The sequence below is a fragment of the Salvelinus alpinus genome, chromosome 17, assembly GCF_045679555.1.
Source record: "Salvelinus alpinus chromosome 17, SLU_Salpinus.1, whole genome shotgun sequence".
NCBI lineage: Eukaryota > Metazoa > Chordata > Actinopteri > Salmoniformes > Salmonidae > Salvelinus > Salvelinus alpinus.
The window spans coordinates 33,576,047-33,593,255 of record NC_092102.1 but is presented as its reverse complement, the minus strand read 5'-3'; the positions used below and the strand labels follow the sequence as shown (position 1 = coordinate 33,593,255).

The 17,209-nt window shown below is 41.6% G+C and overlaps 1 protein-coding gene across 2 annotated transcripts; it reads left to right on the top strand.

Moving 5' to 3' along the window:
- The first annotated feature begins 2,715 nt into the window (after nucleotides 1–2,715).
- Nucleotides 2,716–13,989, top strand: LOC139542803 (transcription cofactor vestigial-like protein 4). Of its 2 annotated transcripts, none has more exons than XM_071348642.1 (6): nucleotides 2,716–3,012; nucleotides 3,356–3,508; nucleotides 9,166–9,331; nucleotides 10,769–10,994; nucleotides 11,096–11,207; nucleotides 11,337–13,989. In XM_071348642.1, exons 2-6 carry the CDS (start codon nucleotides 3,427–3,429, stop codon nucleotides 11,540–11,542), a joined length of 792 nt encoding a protein of 263 aa, XP_071204743.1. In that variant the 5' UTR covers nucleotides 2,716–3,012; nucleotides 3,356–3,426; the 3' UTR covers nucleotides 11,543–13,989. The 2 variants fall into 2 exon arrangements, with proteins under 2 accessions (XP_071204743.1, XP_071204741.1); XM_071348640.1 differs by having other exon boundaries at nucleotides 2,788–3,012; nucleotides 9,148–9,331.
- The last annotated feature ends 3,220 nt before the right edge of the window (nucleotides 13,990–17,209 follow it).

The following is a 17,209-nucleotide window of genomic DNA, read 5'->3' as shown; positions in this document are numbered from 1 at the left end:
AGCCTGAACGTCTGCAAGAAATGCTCACTCTCTCCCTCCCTCTTCTCTCCTCCTCTCCTCCCTACTCCCACTCATTCGTATTGTGTCGTGTCTGCCTCCTCTACCCCTCCCCCATTCTGTACTGCCTCACAGGCATCATGTCTTTTCATACCACTGCAAAAAAAAGGGGGGGGAAGAGAGGTTTCTAATGGAAATGCACGAGGTAGTAATATAGAGGAAACCTCCAACACAGCCTGACCCTCTCTCTTCTTATGTTATCTCTGTGTCCGCAGTTGCCTGTGCCTAATACAGCTATGAGGATGGAGAGAGAAAATGGCTGTTTGGTCTGCTGTCAGTGTGGCTTGCAGAAGGAGAGGCAGGCAAGTGGCAGCAACAGTCCTCTGGGACACCAGCGCATGCTGTAGTGTTAACCCCCTCCTTCATGTTGCCATGTGATGGATTCCTCCCCATCCCCGTTAAGCAGCTAATTTAGCTGAGGAAAGATCCCATGCAGCCATTCTGAATCATCCATGTGGATTTCCCACTAGAGGTGTTTTAAACACAGTATTTTTGGAAATATTTACCTATCTTTACTATTGCACATGACTAGCATGGTTTTTAATGTGGGTGTGTAGAGGTCTGCAGAATGTATGATTGCAGAGCTTTGCTCTTGCTGCCATTAGATTAATTCGCATAATACCATGCTCTCTAATTCTTTTTTTTTCAGATAGGCTAATGATCATCAGTCTTTTCTATGGCTTTGATGGTGTAAAATAATATGAATTAGTATAGTCAAATAGTATACAATATACTGCAGCACTGTTTAATATTTGGGGGAGTATTTTTAATAGTATTTGACAAAAGTTTATAAAAAATACAAATGGTTCGCATACACAAATTAAAAAGACTTAGATTCCAATAAAAAATGTGTATGGTATTGCTGTATTAGCTGTTAACCCATTTTAGCAATTGTACGTATTGTGGTGTCAATATTTAGAAAATGCATTACTCTTGGAATTGATCAACGAATTCACTAGAAAATATAGACCTAAGACATTAAATGCAAAACCTTAACATGGGTTAAATGCTGTATGTCACTGCGTCTACTGCCAATTTGTATGTAGGCTTCTTGTTCACTTGAGATATCATAATGAATTCCCTGCTCTGTCTTGAGTGTTTGATAACGTCCTTAAAAGCCATTGTCAGACAAATGATGTACTGTGAAATACGAAGGAAAATACTAGAATAATGATGACGCTGTACTGTATTTTATGTCACTATTATAGTAGGGCATGAATCATGTTCTCACACATAACACATTGGCCTCAGAGGTGCTCTTTCCCTCAGGCAATGTCATTAAATGTCATGCTGCTCCTCCACAGCTCTAAGCTATACGCTGCACCAAGTGTAGAATGCATTGTAACAAGTGGCAGAAAATGTATCTCCATGGAAACTGGCATTAGAAATCTGCTATTCTCTCAGGTAGGGTGATAATTGTAGAGATTGTGGTCAGACCTAATTTATCCAGAAAGGAAGGACACAAGTCTTAATGAGTAGGAGGACCACATTGGTTGATGTGAGGGTAGAGACTTCTGCAAACAACACTAGTAAATGATTATGATCATCCCAGCCCAATGAACACATAACCTACAAACACATTATATAATATATTGTAGCAAATTCAGGGGGTAGCCCCGACCGGGACTCGAACACGCGTCCAGCAACTGTCAAGCCAAAACCTTAACAGTTATGCCAAGAGGTTACGAACCTCTTGACAAAGTCGCTACATTACCCCTTTCCTTCAGGACTGCGTGTCCCCAAAAGTCTCTATACCAATTCCCTCACGTGAACACGCCTCTCCGATGGCCTCACAGGCGCTATCCCACCTCTGACACCAACAGCGAATTTGTGGGGTATCCCTAAACGGGACTCAAAACCAGGTCCAGCGACTGTCAACAATTACGCCAAGAGGTCCGAACCTCTTGACAAGGTCGCTAGGTGTTGTCGCTAAATTAATGTCTTCATTATAAGCACGCTCATTAAGACAAAATCCAGTCATCGTTATGCAATATCTCTAGTTAAACATACAATATCATTAGGCCTAATGACCCATAGGCCTATGGTATCATATTTCACCTGGCGTTTATTTTGTAGCGAGGATCCCATTCCCATAGGATTATAACAGGTTTAGATAATGAGTTGCATACCATCCATAGTGCAGACCCCTCTGAGTCTGGTTCCTCTCAAGGTCCTATCCTTCCATAGAGTATGATCCTTCCTATGTGCTTGGGGAGTCTAGGCCGGGTCCAAAAAAACAAGTTGACCTACAAAAACTTCCATGGACACTATTAAATATGTAAATCATGTTAAGTAGCCAAATAATGAACCCATGTATTGATGTGAAAACAGATTTGTATTTATATGGTTGAACCTATTATGTTTGTAAAATGTAAAAAATTGCTTTAATAAAGATTATTTCAAACAAACAAATAAAGGTAAAGCAGAGGTTTTTAACATTTTCCATTGCAGGGCGAAATGTTTGAAACACCAAACAATTATGGGAACTCCCTGTAAACACTCAACATAGAAAATTACACAATGTTTTAAAACAGCTCCCCCCCAGATGTCGAAACTCAAGAATCACTAGGTTTATGACTAATCTAAATACAAAAACCAAACATCTCTCAGGGGAAAAAAATATTTGCTTCAAGTGAAAAATATTATATTTGTCAAAGTCCTCCCTTTGTGTAATACTTGGTTCAGTCGGGCCTGACGCACAGAACCTTGTAGTAAATTGAATGGGGTCGTGGGAGAGAAGATAGTCACCAGGGTTAGTTGGCTAGCTAACTAGCTTGGTTAGCAGCGTCACTGTGTAGCTAGGCTGAGTATGAGATGTGGCGCAACGTCCCTTTTGTCTGAAAACTGTTTGCGGAAAAAAATATAATACTGATGGAGCCAGCCAACTGATTTTCAGAACATCTATCTACAGTTCGTTTTGACTATCGGCCATCTGATCTGGACCTCGAACACATTGTAAGTTTGTATTTTTTGGTTTTTACCAACTTTGAAAAAGTGAGTTAGCTTTTTAGCTAACTTTAGCTGCTTGCACTAGTTTAGCTTCTTAGTAGCTTACTACCACGGTAGTTAGCTAGCTAGCCTAGCCAGTTATCCAATGTTTACAGGCGAAGAGGGCCATTTGACATGGATGCATTGGCTAGCTAGTTCATAGAGGTTGCTAAACTATTAGCTATAACGTTAGCTAGCTAAAGTTGTGTATTTGGTACAACAACGCGTATAATCGAACGTTATCTTTACCTAGCTAGCTAGTTGGTTAACGTTAGTTAGCTACTAGCTAATATTTTATATTCTATTCTAGGACGGACACTTACTGGCTAGCTGGCTAGCTAGCTGCTAACTTTGATGTTAGCAAGTAGCCAGTACGCGTAAATGGTTTTCACGAGAATGGACCTGTTGAACTATCAGTTCCTGGACAAAATGAACAACAATATCGGGAGACTACACTACGAAGGTAAGAGACTCATTTTCAATAGCTAGCTACATCTGTTATTGGCCTAAACCTAGCTGATGGTAAGTCACTAACGTTAACTTTATTTTATTATTTCACCTTTATTTAACCAGGTAGGCCAGTTGAGAACAAGTTCTCATTTACAACTGCGACCTAGCCAAGACAAAGCAAAGCAATGCGAAAAAAACAACACAGTTACACATGGGATAAAATATCGTAGTCAATAACACAATAGAAAAATCTATACAGTGTGTGCAAATGAAGTAAGGAGGTAAGGCAATAAATAGGCCAATAGAGGCAAACTGACTACAGTAGTCAACGTTCATTATATTAAGCATACCAGACGGCACTCTTTTAATTTATTTTTTAATTTACGGATAGCCGGGGCACACTCGAACACTCAGACATTATTTACAAAGGAAGCATTTGTGTTTAGCGAGTCCGCCAGATCAGAGGCAGTAGGGATGACCAGGGATGTTCTCTTGAAGTGCGTGAATTGTACAATTTTCCTGTCCTGCTGAGCATTCAACATGTAACGAGTACTTTTGGATGTCAGGAAAATGTATGCAGTTAAAAAGTACATTATTTTCTTTAGGAATGTAGTGAAGTAAAATTTGTGAAAAATGTAAGTACAGATATCCCAAAAAACTACTTAAGTAACTTAGTACTTTAAAGTATTTAGTACTTCAGTAGGCTACTTTACACCACTGCTAGCTAACGTTAGCCAGCTATCTATGCTATGGCTTCCCCCATTATTTGTTGATCAATCCATTATCACCATAACAAACCATACCGTGTGTTTAGTTAACTAGCATTAAAAGCACAATTGAATGTGTTGATTAGTTTTGTAACCACAAAAAAATTCTAACCAGGTTTCCATCCAACCTTCTTATTCGAGTAAAGTACATGTCGGATAAAACATGTAAAGACAGGCCTGATGATGGAAACAGCAAATTTGTCGGTTAAACAAAATACGCATGACAAGGTGGGATCTTATTGTCTGTAAAATTTATTATGTGAGAAATGGCGGTGTAAAAGTGAAAATGTTGATATATTAACCATCATATCGAAGTAAACTTGGAGTCACGCGATGGCATGTTGTGTGGTCCTACATCTCGGGAAAACATGCTGTTTATTAGGATACAGATAAAATAAGTTCTGATTAACTTTTATTTAACCTTTTATTTAACTAGGCAAGTCAGTTAACAACATTCTCAACTTCAATGGATGGTGAAAGTGTAAGGTGATAATCTTTATTCTCCTTTCCAATAAAGGAGAGGGTCTTATTGTGGTGACATGATCAATGCTTGGCAGCCATTTGACAAATTAAAATAATGTCGTTCTTTTGTCCACAATAATCTCATGTAGGCTATACCCGCACTGTATCAGCGTATGGAACGCATTTGGGTCTTTGCGTGTCAAAAAAAGATACACGTCAAATTGTTGTTTGACGTTTCAAATAACACTATTTGACGTGCCAGATAAGCTTATTGACCAATCAGGATCTGAATATGACTGCACGTCACATAATAATTTCATATTTTTTTTAACGTAGTGTAATCAATGTATAATAACTATCACTCGTATTTCATATGTCACAAGGATTCATCGATAGGTATGCTATAGAAAATATAGGTAAAGTTGTCTCGCGCACCTACCGTGCTGGTCATAAAAAAAAGCTAGCTAGCTGATGGGTGAAAACAATGTTCTTCCCCAAACACATAGCAACACGACATCATCTGTTTAAGTAGCTATAGTTAGCCAGCTAACTATATAGCTAGTTGTCATAATAAAAAAAAAAAAACATAATTTACAAGACAGTTTTTATTTGATTAATGGTGGTCGGACCCATCTATGTGAAGCTAGCCATAATAAGGATTTGCCACAATAGTGGACTTTGCGGTTAGCCTTCAAAATAAAAGTATGTCATTGACAGTGATGCAAATGAATAAAAAATAGTCGAATTATGCCATAATTGAATAGATCATGCTAAACGAGGTTGGAATGTTATATAAAATCAGTAAAAGACAATTTGTTAAATTTGACAAATCTGTTGAAATTACACTGGATGTATTACACTTTAGCATTGCATTGGGGGGCATACTTATTTCACTGTACAGTCTTACCTATGGATTGTGGATCAATGACACGGGGTATCAGTCTACTCTGACACCCAGATAACATTAGCGTCTTGGCTCTTATTGCGGGAATCTGAAACAACTGTGATTAGAACCACATTTATTGTCAACCTACTATATGCATTGAACACTATTCCCGAGGAAAAACAAAACTGCGTGGATGTTTTGGAGTCTGATAACTCTGAGGAGGACCTTGGGAAAAAATATCTTGGGTAAAGCTGTACAGTGCAAAATGAATGTCAATACACACAATAGGCTGACTGGGGAGGTGGTTTCACACAGTCACAGTCCCCCGATTAGAGCTACAAAGCTAATATTTGCGTAAACTCTTCACAGTTGTGTTCTGTGGGTGTCACCGAGTAGACTGATACCCCATTTCATTGCTTCACATTCCAACCTTGTTTAACATTATCTACGGTAGTCTAAATATGTTACAATTCCACCAATTGTAACCTTCTGCGTCTCTTTCAAAGAGCTACTTTTATTTTGAAGGTAAACCTCAAATTCCACTGTTGTGCCTAATCCTTATTGTGGCTAGCTTCACAACACAACCTGGTCTGGTTGAGCCTCACTAGACAGATGAAGCTAGCTGGCTGCTTATAACGTTAGCTTTGGGTAACAGGGTTAAGTAGCTAAAAAAGAAACGTCCTGAGATCCAGGCTATTCGCTGGCCATGGCAGAACACTGACATTCCTGTCTTGAAGGAAATCACGCACAGAACGAGCAGTATGGCTTGTGGCATTGTCGTGCTGGAGGGTCATGTCAGGATGAGCCTGCAGGAAGGGTACCACATGAGGGAGGAGGATTTCTTCCCTGTAACGCACAGCGTTGAGATTGCCTGCAATGACACAAGCTCAGTCCGATGATGCTGTGACACACCGCCCCAGACCATGACGGACCCTCCACCTCCAAATCGATCCCGCTCCAGAGTACAGGCCTCGGTGTAACGCTCATTCCTTTGACGATAAACGCGAATCCAACCATTACCCCTGGTGAGACAAAACCACGACTCGTCAGTGAAGAGCACTTTTTGCCAGTCCTGTCTGGTCCAGCGACAGTGGGTTTGTGCCCATAGGCGACGTTGTTGCCGGTGATGTCTGGTGAGGACCTGCCTTACAACAGGCCTACAAGCCCTCAGTCCAGCCACTCTCAGCCTATTGCGGACAGTCTGAGCACTGATGGAGGGATTGTGCATTCCTGGTTTAACTCGGGCAGTTGTTGTTGCCATCCTGTACCTGTCCTGCAGGTGTGCTGTTCGGATGTACCGATCCTGTGCAGGTGTTACACGTTGTCTCCCACTGCGAGAACAATCAGCTCTCCGTCCTGTCTCCCTGTAGCGCTGTCTTAGGCGTCTCACAGTACGGCCATTGCAATTTATTGCCCTGGCCACATCTGCAGTCCTCATGCCTCCTTGCAGCATGCCTAAGGAACGTTCACGCCGATGAGCTGGGACCCTGGGCATCTTTCTTTTTCAGAGTCAGCAGAAAGGCCTCTTTAGTGTCCTAAGTTTTCTTAACTGTGACCTTAATTGCCTACCATCTGTAAGCTGTTATTGTCTTAATGACCGTTCCACAGGTTCATGTTCATTAATTGTTTATGGTTCATTGAACAAGCATGGGAAACAATGTTGAAACCTTTTACAATGAAGATCTGTGAAGTTATTTGGATTTTTTTGAATTATCTTTGAAAGACAGGGTCCTGAAAAAGGGATCTTTATGTATTTCCATGAACTGAATTTCAATTTCAATAGGTGAACAACAAGTGGCTACCTAGCTAATACATACTCACAAGGATGCCTAAATCATTTAAAAGATGAATGAAAATGACTGCAGTTTCTATTGCTCATTGTTTTCAGGCTAGTTGTGTTGGTGCTAGATGGGTACCAAGCTAAAGCGGTCGAACAAATGCCTTATTACCAACGTGGTATTGTAAACACATTGTTCGTGTATGGTGTGTGCTTGTTTGCAGACTTCTTATGTACAGCTTTGACAGTGCTACTGATAGTAATGGTGGCGCTTGGCTTGCACGTGCAATTTCAGCACACACAACATTCTATAATAGAATTGTGTTATTTGACATGTCAAATTAAAAGCTTATTTAACGCGTCAAATAGTATTATTTGACGTGTATATATTCTTTGACACGCGATGACCCACACGGCGTTCCATATCTGCAAGCTGTTGGCTAGAGCGCCAATACTTGAGCCAATACTAGAGCCAATACTAGAGTGGGCACATTTGATATAAAACTAAGTATACAAAACATTAAGAACACTTGTTGTTTTCCATGACATAGCCATGATCCCTTATTGATGTTACTCGTTAAATCCTCTTTAATCAGTGTAGATGAAGGGGAGGAGACAGGTTAAAGAAGGATTTTTAAGTCTTGAGATGGATTGTGTATGTGTGTCATTCAGAGTGGGCAAGGCAATAGATTTAAGTGGCTTGGTAGTAGGTGCCAGGCGTCACCGGTTTGTCAAGAACTGCGACGCTGCTGGGTTTTTCACGCTCAAAAGTTTCCTGTGTGTATCAAGAATTGTCCACATCCCAAAGGACATCCAGCCAACTTTATCCAACTGTAGTAATCATTGGAGTCAACATGGGACAGCATCCCCGTGGAACACTTTCGACACGTTGTTGAGGCCATACCCCGACGAATTGAGGTTTTGAGGGCAAAAGGTAGGGGTGGAACTCAATATTAGGAAGGTGTTCCTAATGTTTGGTATACTCAGTGTATAACGCATTTTTTTTGTGACAAAACCATCAGTAAGGTTAAAATGAGATGGAAACCCATTTAACTTGTATTCGGTACATAGCAATTTAACTTCAAAAACTTTTTTATGTGCACTGTCATCACTTCATCTGCAACAAGTCAATTTGATGGAAACACATCTCTGGTAGGAAAATTAGCATATTTTATTCATGCAATTTTTTGAATATTTGCATGAATCTGTCGCCAATTGGATGGAAACCTAGCTAGTGTGACTGCAAGGCTTGACAGACAAGGTAAAGCTAAACCTTGTCTAGCCGACTAAACTCAATTCCGCGATTTACAATGGATTTGAGTGGCGACTACTGTGGGTGGCCACCACTGGAGCTCCAATGTTACATTTATTGAAGATTTTTATCAAAAACTAGCTACTGATTTCAGCACCCAAAGAATATCCAGCGATTACACAGAACAATGTGTGTAATTGTGGGCTATTCTTTGGGTGCGGAAATCAGTCGTTTCTGATTTAAAAACTACGTCGGAGCTCCAGTCCCCCCCACACTAGTTGCCGCTCAACTCCATCGTGGATTTGAGTTTAATCGACTAAACCTTTTCTAGTTCCCATTTGTCAGGTAATGGTCACAGCAGGTAACTAGATCACGTGGGGGAGCATGGCAAACTCTTAGTATTACTGATTTAGTGTTTAAAACGTTCTGAATAGTCTGTGTTCTACATTATTGAGACATGACCACCTTGGTTTGCATGCAAAGTATAAACAGAGAGAGTTCTCTACAGCTGAATCTTCTCTCACAGGTGAATCCAGGATGCCGTCGCTGCCCTCTCCAATGACCAACATGAGGACCGGTCCTCCCCCCATCTGCCCCAGCAAAAGGAAGTATGGCGAGGAGCAGGTAGATGACTGCATTGACTGTGACAACAACCACATGACCAAAATGAGTCGACTGTTTGCTGCTCAACTGTAAGTATAAACATGTCTGTCTTAATCTATCGTTTCGTACTTTGAAATATTTTTTTACATTACAATATTTTAATGTCAAATGTATCCAAACATTTGCTGGCATGAAAATCAGATAAATATTGTACACACGAGGAGTGTGCATGTATACTGAACAAAAATAGAAACATAACATGCAGCAATTTCAAAGATTTTACCGAGTTACAGTTCATATAAGGAAATCAGTCAATTGAAATTCATTAGGCCCTAATCTATGGATTCCACATGACTGGGAGTACAGATATGCATCTGTAGGGGCGTGGATCAGAAAACCAGTTAGTATCTGGTGTGGCCACCATTTGCCTCCATGCAGCGCGACATCCTTCGCATAAAGTTGATCAGGCTGTTGATTGTGGAATGTTGTCCCACTCTTCAATGGCTGTACGAAGTTGCTGGATATTGGCGGGAACTCAAACATCCTGTCTTACACGTCAATCCAGAGCATCCCAAACATGCTCAATGGGTGACATGTCTGAGTATGCAGGCCATAGAAGAACTGGGACATTTTCAGCTTCCTGGAATTGTGTACAGATCCTTGCAACATGGGGCTGTGCATTATCATGCTGAAACATGAGATGATGGCTGCGGATGAATGGCATGTCAATGGGCCTCAGGATCTCGTCACGGTATCTCTGTGCATTCAAATTGCCATCGATAAAATGCAATTGCGTTCATTGTCCGTAGCTTATGCCTGGCTCACACATACAATACCATACACGTGATCTGTGATTGTGAGGCTGGGTGGACGTACAGCCAAGTTCCCTAATTTGGCGTTCTTATGGTAGAGAAATTAACATTCAGTTCTCTGGCAACAGCTCTGGTGGACATTCCTGCAGTCAGCATGCCAATTGCATGCTCCCTCAAAAGTTGAGACATCTGTGGCATTGTGTTGTGTGACAAAACTGCACATTTTAGAGTGGCCTTTTATTGTCTCCAATACAAGGTGCACCTGTGTAATGATCATGCTGTTTAATCAGCTTCTTGATATGCCACACCTGTCAGGTGGACCGATTATCTTGGCAAAGGAGAAATGCTCACGAACCGGGATGTAAACAAATGTCTGTACAATTTGAGAGGAATAAGCTTTTTGTGCGTCTGGAAAATTTCTGGGATCTTTTATTTCAGTTCATGAAACATCAGACCAACACGTTACATGTTGCATTTTATATTTCTTGTTCAGCGTAGTTACATGTGCCGAAGAGACGCGTGTCGTAAGTAAACACTGTCTACTGCTCTTTAAACAATCCATGCACTGAATCCCTGCACCCTCATTAAGTGACAGGCCCAATCTCCTGACTTCAAGGCGGGGTTGATTTAAAGTGGCCTATGAATAACTGGAGCAGTTGCTGGTCTGTGTCAGGCTGTCGGGGGTAATCTGCCACTTGTCCTCTCTTTAACCAGGGGACAGCCTGCCGGCGGAGACAACCGCAACGACCCTTGGATCCTCGGCCACAGCCCCGTGGAGTGCATCACTTCCTCCTCCAACGGCCTCCATGGCAACCACTTGTACGCCTCCATCCCCTCCTATGCGATGGACCAGCCTCTGGCTCTGACTAAAAACAGCATAGACTCTGGATTGGGTGGCACAGAGAGGCCTGCCATGCCTGGCCCTGTGGACAGACCACAGGTAATTCTGACAATTCCGAAATACATTCATGCGTTGGTCAGTTGCGCCTTACGTACAGTCTCGTATTGTGTGTCGCTAACGTGTTTGTTTATATCTTATAGAATCGTCCCTCTGTGATCACCTGTGCTCCTGCAAGCAATCGCAATTGCAACCTGTCTCACTGCCACAAGTCTCACAGCCCCAGCCCACCCATGGATCAGAGGAAGGCTGATGGTAAATGTTTATCACCACATTACCTTACTAACGTGGTAAATCTGTGCATAAATTTGATATAATTTGTATCTTTGTTACCATGCCACACTTTAAAATGTTGATTTATTCTCCTCTCCTCTGTAATCCCAGATAACACTGCGGTCGACCCTGTGATCGAGGAGCACTTCCGCCGCAGCCTGGGGAAGAACTACAAGGAGCCCGAGCCCGTCTCCAACTCTGTGTCCATCACAGGCTCGGTGGACGACCACTTTGCCAAGGCCCTGGGGAAGACCTGGCTCCAGATCAAGTCCAAGGGGCCGGGGGGACACCCCCACAGTCCGGAGGCCAACTCCTGAAACACTGTCCGGACCTCCCTCACTGTTGAATGGTGAACCACAACCATTTCTTTGTCTGTGGCATCAGACAAGTGCACCGATTGACCTCCCTATACCATTCATTGTCAAGCTTGACTTCCCTGAGCTCAGAACAACGCTAGACAAGACAATGAATTTCCAGTTTTAATACTGTATTATACACCAAAGCTGGCCTTTTACAGACCTTGGGGGGTTCCTGACACTCCGATCTGGGAGGATTTGATACATTTGTTTAGTTAGGGTAGTTTTGGTTTGAGTCCAAGTGTTCAAATTCTTCATTTTGAAAGCAGAAATATCACTTTGAGGAGCTCTCTAGGACCCGCAGATGTCAGCTTGTCTTTATTTGAGGTGTATCATTTTATATATTTTTAACACTTACCCTGACAGAGTCCCAAAATGACCAATTCATTTGGCCTTTGAGAAGGCATACTGTTCGGTCTTAACTCCCTCATGCCTTTCTTATTAACCAAAGAACTTGCCTGCTGCTTCAAACAAAAAGCCATAGTCTGCTTTGCTTCTCTTCTGTTTTCATCCTCCTGCCATCTCTGTTAACTCCACATGTGACCCTGTGTTTGTGTTTTTAGTTCGAAAGGAAGACCGGCTCTGATTTGCACTATTATGTGTTAGATTGAGGTATGGTAACAGCATACCTGTTTCATTTGGAGCAAACAGTACATTTGTAAGAGTGCGTTTTTGTTTGTTTTAACAATACTAACAGTGGTAATGCTATCAAGGCTCTCGTCTCCCTCTGGTCACAATGTTTCTCTCTTTTTTCTCTCCAACTATTCACAACTGGACTAACTTCTTTCTCTTTTGTGGACTTTACATTTTTTGTTTTTATCTTTTTGTTCTTTTAGTACTCACTGGTTTATTTCGTAGATACAGTTAGTAATAATTATAGTATTATGCTTACAGAGATGCATGTTTCAAATAGCTGGTATCTATTATAATAAGCCTTGTTATTCTATTCTATTTACCCTCAGAATTTATTTTTGTCAGTAACCGTTTTAGAAATACTTACTGCTGGTACAGTCGTACTCAATATATTTTTTGTATATGGTTTTCATTAGAATATGTATACACTAGCATCCATCTACCGATCGCAGCCTCTGGCAAGGCTGTCTGAATGCAGTATAATAGGCTACGTTGTTATTATGTGGTTGGTACGGGATGCTTTCGCTTAGACGCATGACTGAATAGTCAACATTTAACATCTGTAGACCAGTCCTGTCTTAGAGTTGACTATCTTCACCATAATGCCGTTAGTTGTGGTTTTATTTATTCCAATCTGATGTTTAGTTTAGTTGAATTCTGTCAAATTTTGACTAACTTTTCTTTCGTTAAATTGACTTGCAATGAGCATGTCTACTTGACATTCTTCACTTTGGAAAGTGTAATGTTTATTTCCCCTAAATTAAAATGCTGATGACTTTACCCACATGTATCATGGCTGGCCTTGAACGAAAGCCTTGCTCAAGCTTGTCTTGAGACGATGGCATGAACATTCCACCATCACTACCCAGCTTAATATTTGTTTTGTCTAAAATAAGATCTGGTAAGAGTAAGCTTTGAGGAAAGAGGGATAGGTTCTCCTACATGTGTTTCTATAGTGTAAACTGTATGGGACTTTAAAAAACATTAACAGAATCAAGGGGAGTAGCAGAACATCGAAAGTGCTTTATAGAGGCAGTTTGAGGATGAATGACCTTTCTGAAGTGTTTTCCATTTCCTTTAGTAAACATGAGTTAACACTGATAGAAAATTGTATAGTACATTGAGATTGTTTTAGTCAGCTCTTTGTGAAAAAATTATATTATATGTACTTGCATCCTATATTCTACACTGTTTTGAAAATGACTATATAAACTCATATTCCCGTTTTTATTTTTTACTTTGATATCGAAAGACTATCATTGCGCCGTGCGTAATGATCCTATAGATTTTTTTTAACAGAACAATGTACTCATGATATGTAGCCATTGGATATTCATGATCCTCTAACCATGCATTTGTATCTATCTAAAAAGTTGATCTTTTTCCAGAGTTGTCTGAGGTTTGATAAGTGCAGGAACACCAGTCGTTCTATGAATAAGGCTCTCTTGGCATGATGTCAGGGTGACATTACTGCTGCAGGTTCTCTGCTTGTTTCTGTACCACAGTGGAACTGTAAGGGTTTATCACGAGTTGAATCTCAGTGATATGTTGGGGTTTAATGTTCCAATGTTATTTAATTGGTATTTGACTGCTTGTGCCTCTAAACAACAAGTTGCAGGAACTAACTCCTCCATTTGTCTCTTAACATGGGAAACTGCATCGCCTTAGACGGTTTGTTAATCTGTATTTTGTTAATTTTTGGTCTTATTTCTCCAGAAGAATATACCACTGTTTTTTTTACTTGATTTCTCCTAAATAAACTTTAAAATGCTCTATCACAGTCCAGTATGTGAATGTTTTTTGGTTTTGGGTAACCAATACTTGTCCAACAATGTGATTCAGACTTGAGTCCATTTATATATCTTGCACAGGACCCAGCCCATTGCCATGAAACCAGCCACAGAGGCAGCTCTGGGTTTACTTTTTATAAATAAAGTTGTATTTGGCCTCATGGGTGTGGTGGTAACATACAGTAACTAGTTACAGCTGTGTTGTGTGATTGTTGTTTCTCAGTGCTGGCAGGGAGGGATGATAATTCTGTCTTTCTCAAACACTATCTCTGTCTAAACAAGAGACCCCCATCATTTAAAAGCCTTCTCTTCGGTGAAATAATGTTAGGAAGTTGAACATAAATCTCAAAAGCAAGTCGCATGTCTGAACATCAAGAAGAGAAAAAATGTGTAGAATTCACATGAATAATTGGGCCAGTGGGATGGGGCAGTTGAAGGCAGGATTTTCTAGGGTGTTTCAGGCCTGTTTGGTCCACAACAGTATTAACGAGTAGAATCAGCCCATGGTGAAGTCTGGAGGCTGATGCTGGTCCAATCACAACCCTGTCATTTGACCATCAGGGTGTTGGCAAACTTCATAATGCTGCTGCTTATTTAGAAATGTCAGAGGAGAACTGCGTTGGGGGAGCTGTGGTCAGTCAGTGGAAAGTGAAAGGCCACAGAGGAAGCCAGAGTATGAGGGAGCTCAACAAACACTGTCCTCTAGGAGGGCTGGGTTTTTTTCAGGAGAATTTATTATTCAAACTGCAAGAATATAGAATTGTGTCCCAATTTTGACAAACTGATTTGAATTGAAGTTAATTTACTCTTCCTGGTGAACCAAATTGTTGTTGAATATTAATTTGAGCCTTTATATCACAATGTTATGAACTATATTATATTTGTGTAATTACAGTATTTGTGGTGTGTAACTAACCTCGTTTCAAATGCTTGCTAGTAGGGATCAGAGACATAAGTCATGAAATAGACTACATTTTACATATCAGGAGTGTTATGTATAACTGTAGGCTTTGGCTGAAAGGCCAAAACAGCGTGTCACACAACCACAACATCTGTTTTGTATTATCCTCTTACTGTTGGTGAGGTTACACCCTCCCTTTTAATGGTTCTGTCTTTTGCAATTGTTTGGAGAAGCTACTCTGGGGGATTTTTCCCATTAAAAGGGTCAAATTGGCTCATAAGTTTTCCCTGTGAGGTCGCTGACTCGGGTGGTAATCGTAGTAAAACTGTTTTATAGGATTTCCATGACTGCTTCTAAATGATATCTTTCTTTATTCCTGACTCAATAATATATATGGTGTTGACTTGAGCAAACACATTCTATCTTCACCCACCAGATGGCAGTAATTAACCACGATACAGACATCCCCATGAAACTCCTTCCACTCCCCAGAGACTAAACAAAGAAAATGTACATCACTCTGGGAAGGCTGATTTGAATGAAACAGCTCTCATCTCTCATATTATTTATTCTTACATGTGGTTTCCACTGAAACAAATGCAGGTGACAAAGCATAATTGCATGAGAGGTAGAGTACCGAAGGTGTCATTCTCCCAGCTCTGGGGTTACGTTTGATACTGCTGCTGCTGGAGAGATTGTTTAATTTTGCTCTTTATCGTAGCTGATGTTTTTGTCAAACAACGATGCAAGCGTGCAGTGGGAAAATGTATAGGATTAACACATTTATTGTTCGACTTTATAATTCAAGCGGCATCTTTCTGATGGCCTCGTTTTTTGGGGGGCAATGGATTTAGACAGTTCTATGTAGCCTAGAAACCAAAGCCCCTCTAGTTATGGCAATTTTGAAATCGCCCAACACCCCTCATTGTAACCCACATCTTCTTACTGGGAGAGGGAGAAGATCCCTGGGATTTCTGTGCTCTCGCCCCTCAGGCTCAAAGCTGCTCTAAAGCCCCTCAAACAAAAAAAACAACAAAAAAAACAGACCCCTGCCTCCACGAGATTAGACCCAACCATAGAAACAGCACAATGTCACCGCAGTGCTCTCACTACACCAAGCCTTCCAAGGAAGCCCGCTCCCCAGGGATTACTGCGAGAAGAGGAGAGGAAGAAGAGGAAGATCCACATTTCTCCGCTTTATGTAAAAACCCAAATGGCAGACACACAGAGTATGGCGAATCCCCTGCATGGTGGCACAGCCATCAGGCCACATTGGTAGCACAGCCATCAGGCCACATTGGTAGCAGACACAGAGAATAGGGTCTAAATCAGAACGACACTTCAGGGTCAAGCCAAACCCAGGCCTGGCTGCTTCAGTGTGCGAAGGCTGCATAGTGTGTGACATCTGCAGTAGAGACAAAGAGGACCGGTCCTCTGACCCTGTCTCCTACTATCGTTGCACCACCATGGACTCCCGCTCTCAGACATGGTCAAGACATACATCAGTTGAAATTCTAAAGGTTAAAATGACTCGTTGGCATATGTGTAGCCTACATGTTGGCGTGTGCAAAGGGCTGATAGAGATCTCACTCGTTTGCATAATTAAACATTTGCTGTGGCTGATGAGGAAGTAGGGCTGCTCTGCTATCTACATCCCTGAGTGCACCACAGACGGGGAATTTGCATGATTGCCTGTAGATGATTTGAACATTATCTATCCCCCCTACCCCTCTTTTTTCTGTGGCTATCTGCTGTGAGGATGCGCACACATCCTTAGGCTAGAGAATCTAAAATAGATCATACAAGCAACTGAAGTAGATGCACAAGCGCAGGAAGCGGCTCACGGGCAGACTTGAGTCATCCTGGCAAGATCATGCACCCTGAGCTGACAGCCCAACACACCCGATTACAAGGCACGTCATCTTCCAAACGCAGTGGCCACAGAAGCGGTCCCTATGGGTCACAAACGAATGGGGACATATATGGAGATCTAACCCTCTGATTTACCGCCATCCCAACCCCACGTGACTGGGATGTGTGATGAGTGATGTGTGTATAGGTCCAGTACAGGGGGGTTGAGAGGACTTGTGAATTACCTTCAGTAGGCTGACCTGATGAGGGTCTCTCTGTGCCTCTGCCTGTCCCCAGCCAACCATGTAGGAGACTCATTCATTGTGTCATGTGGACTGCTGGAAGACAGGAAGACAACACGGTCTCTCTGTGCCTCTGCCTGTCCCCAGCCAACCATGTAGGAGACTCATTCATTGTGTCATGTGGACTGCTGGAAGACAGGAAGACAACACG

Coding starts and splice junctions, on each gene's coding strand:
- LOC139542803 (XM_071348640.1), top strand. CDS start 3,427: ATGGTTTTCACGAGAATGGACCTGTTGAACTATCAGTTCCTGGACAAA. Junction 3,509..9,147: donor CGGGAGACTACACTACGAAG/GTAAGAGACTCA, acceptor AGTTCTCTACAG/CTGAATCTTCTCTCACAGGT. Junction 9,332..10,768: donor CGACTGTTTGCTGCTCAACT/GTAAGTATAAAC, acceptor CTCTTTAACCAG/GGGACAGCCTGCCGGCGGAG.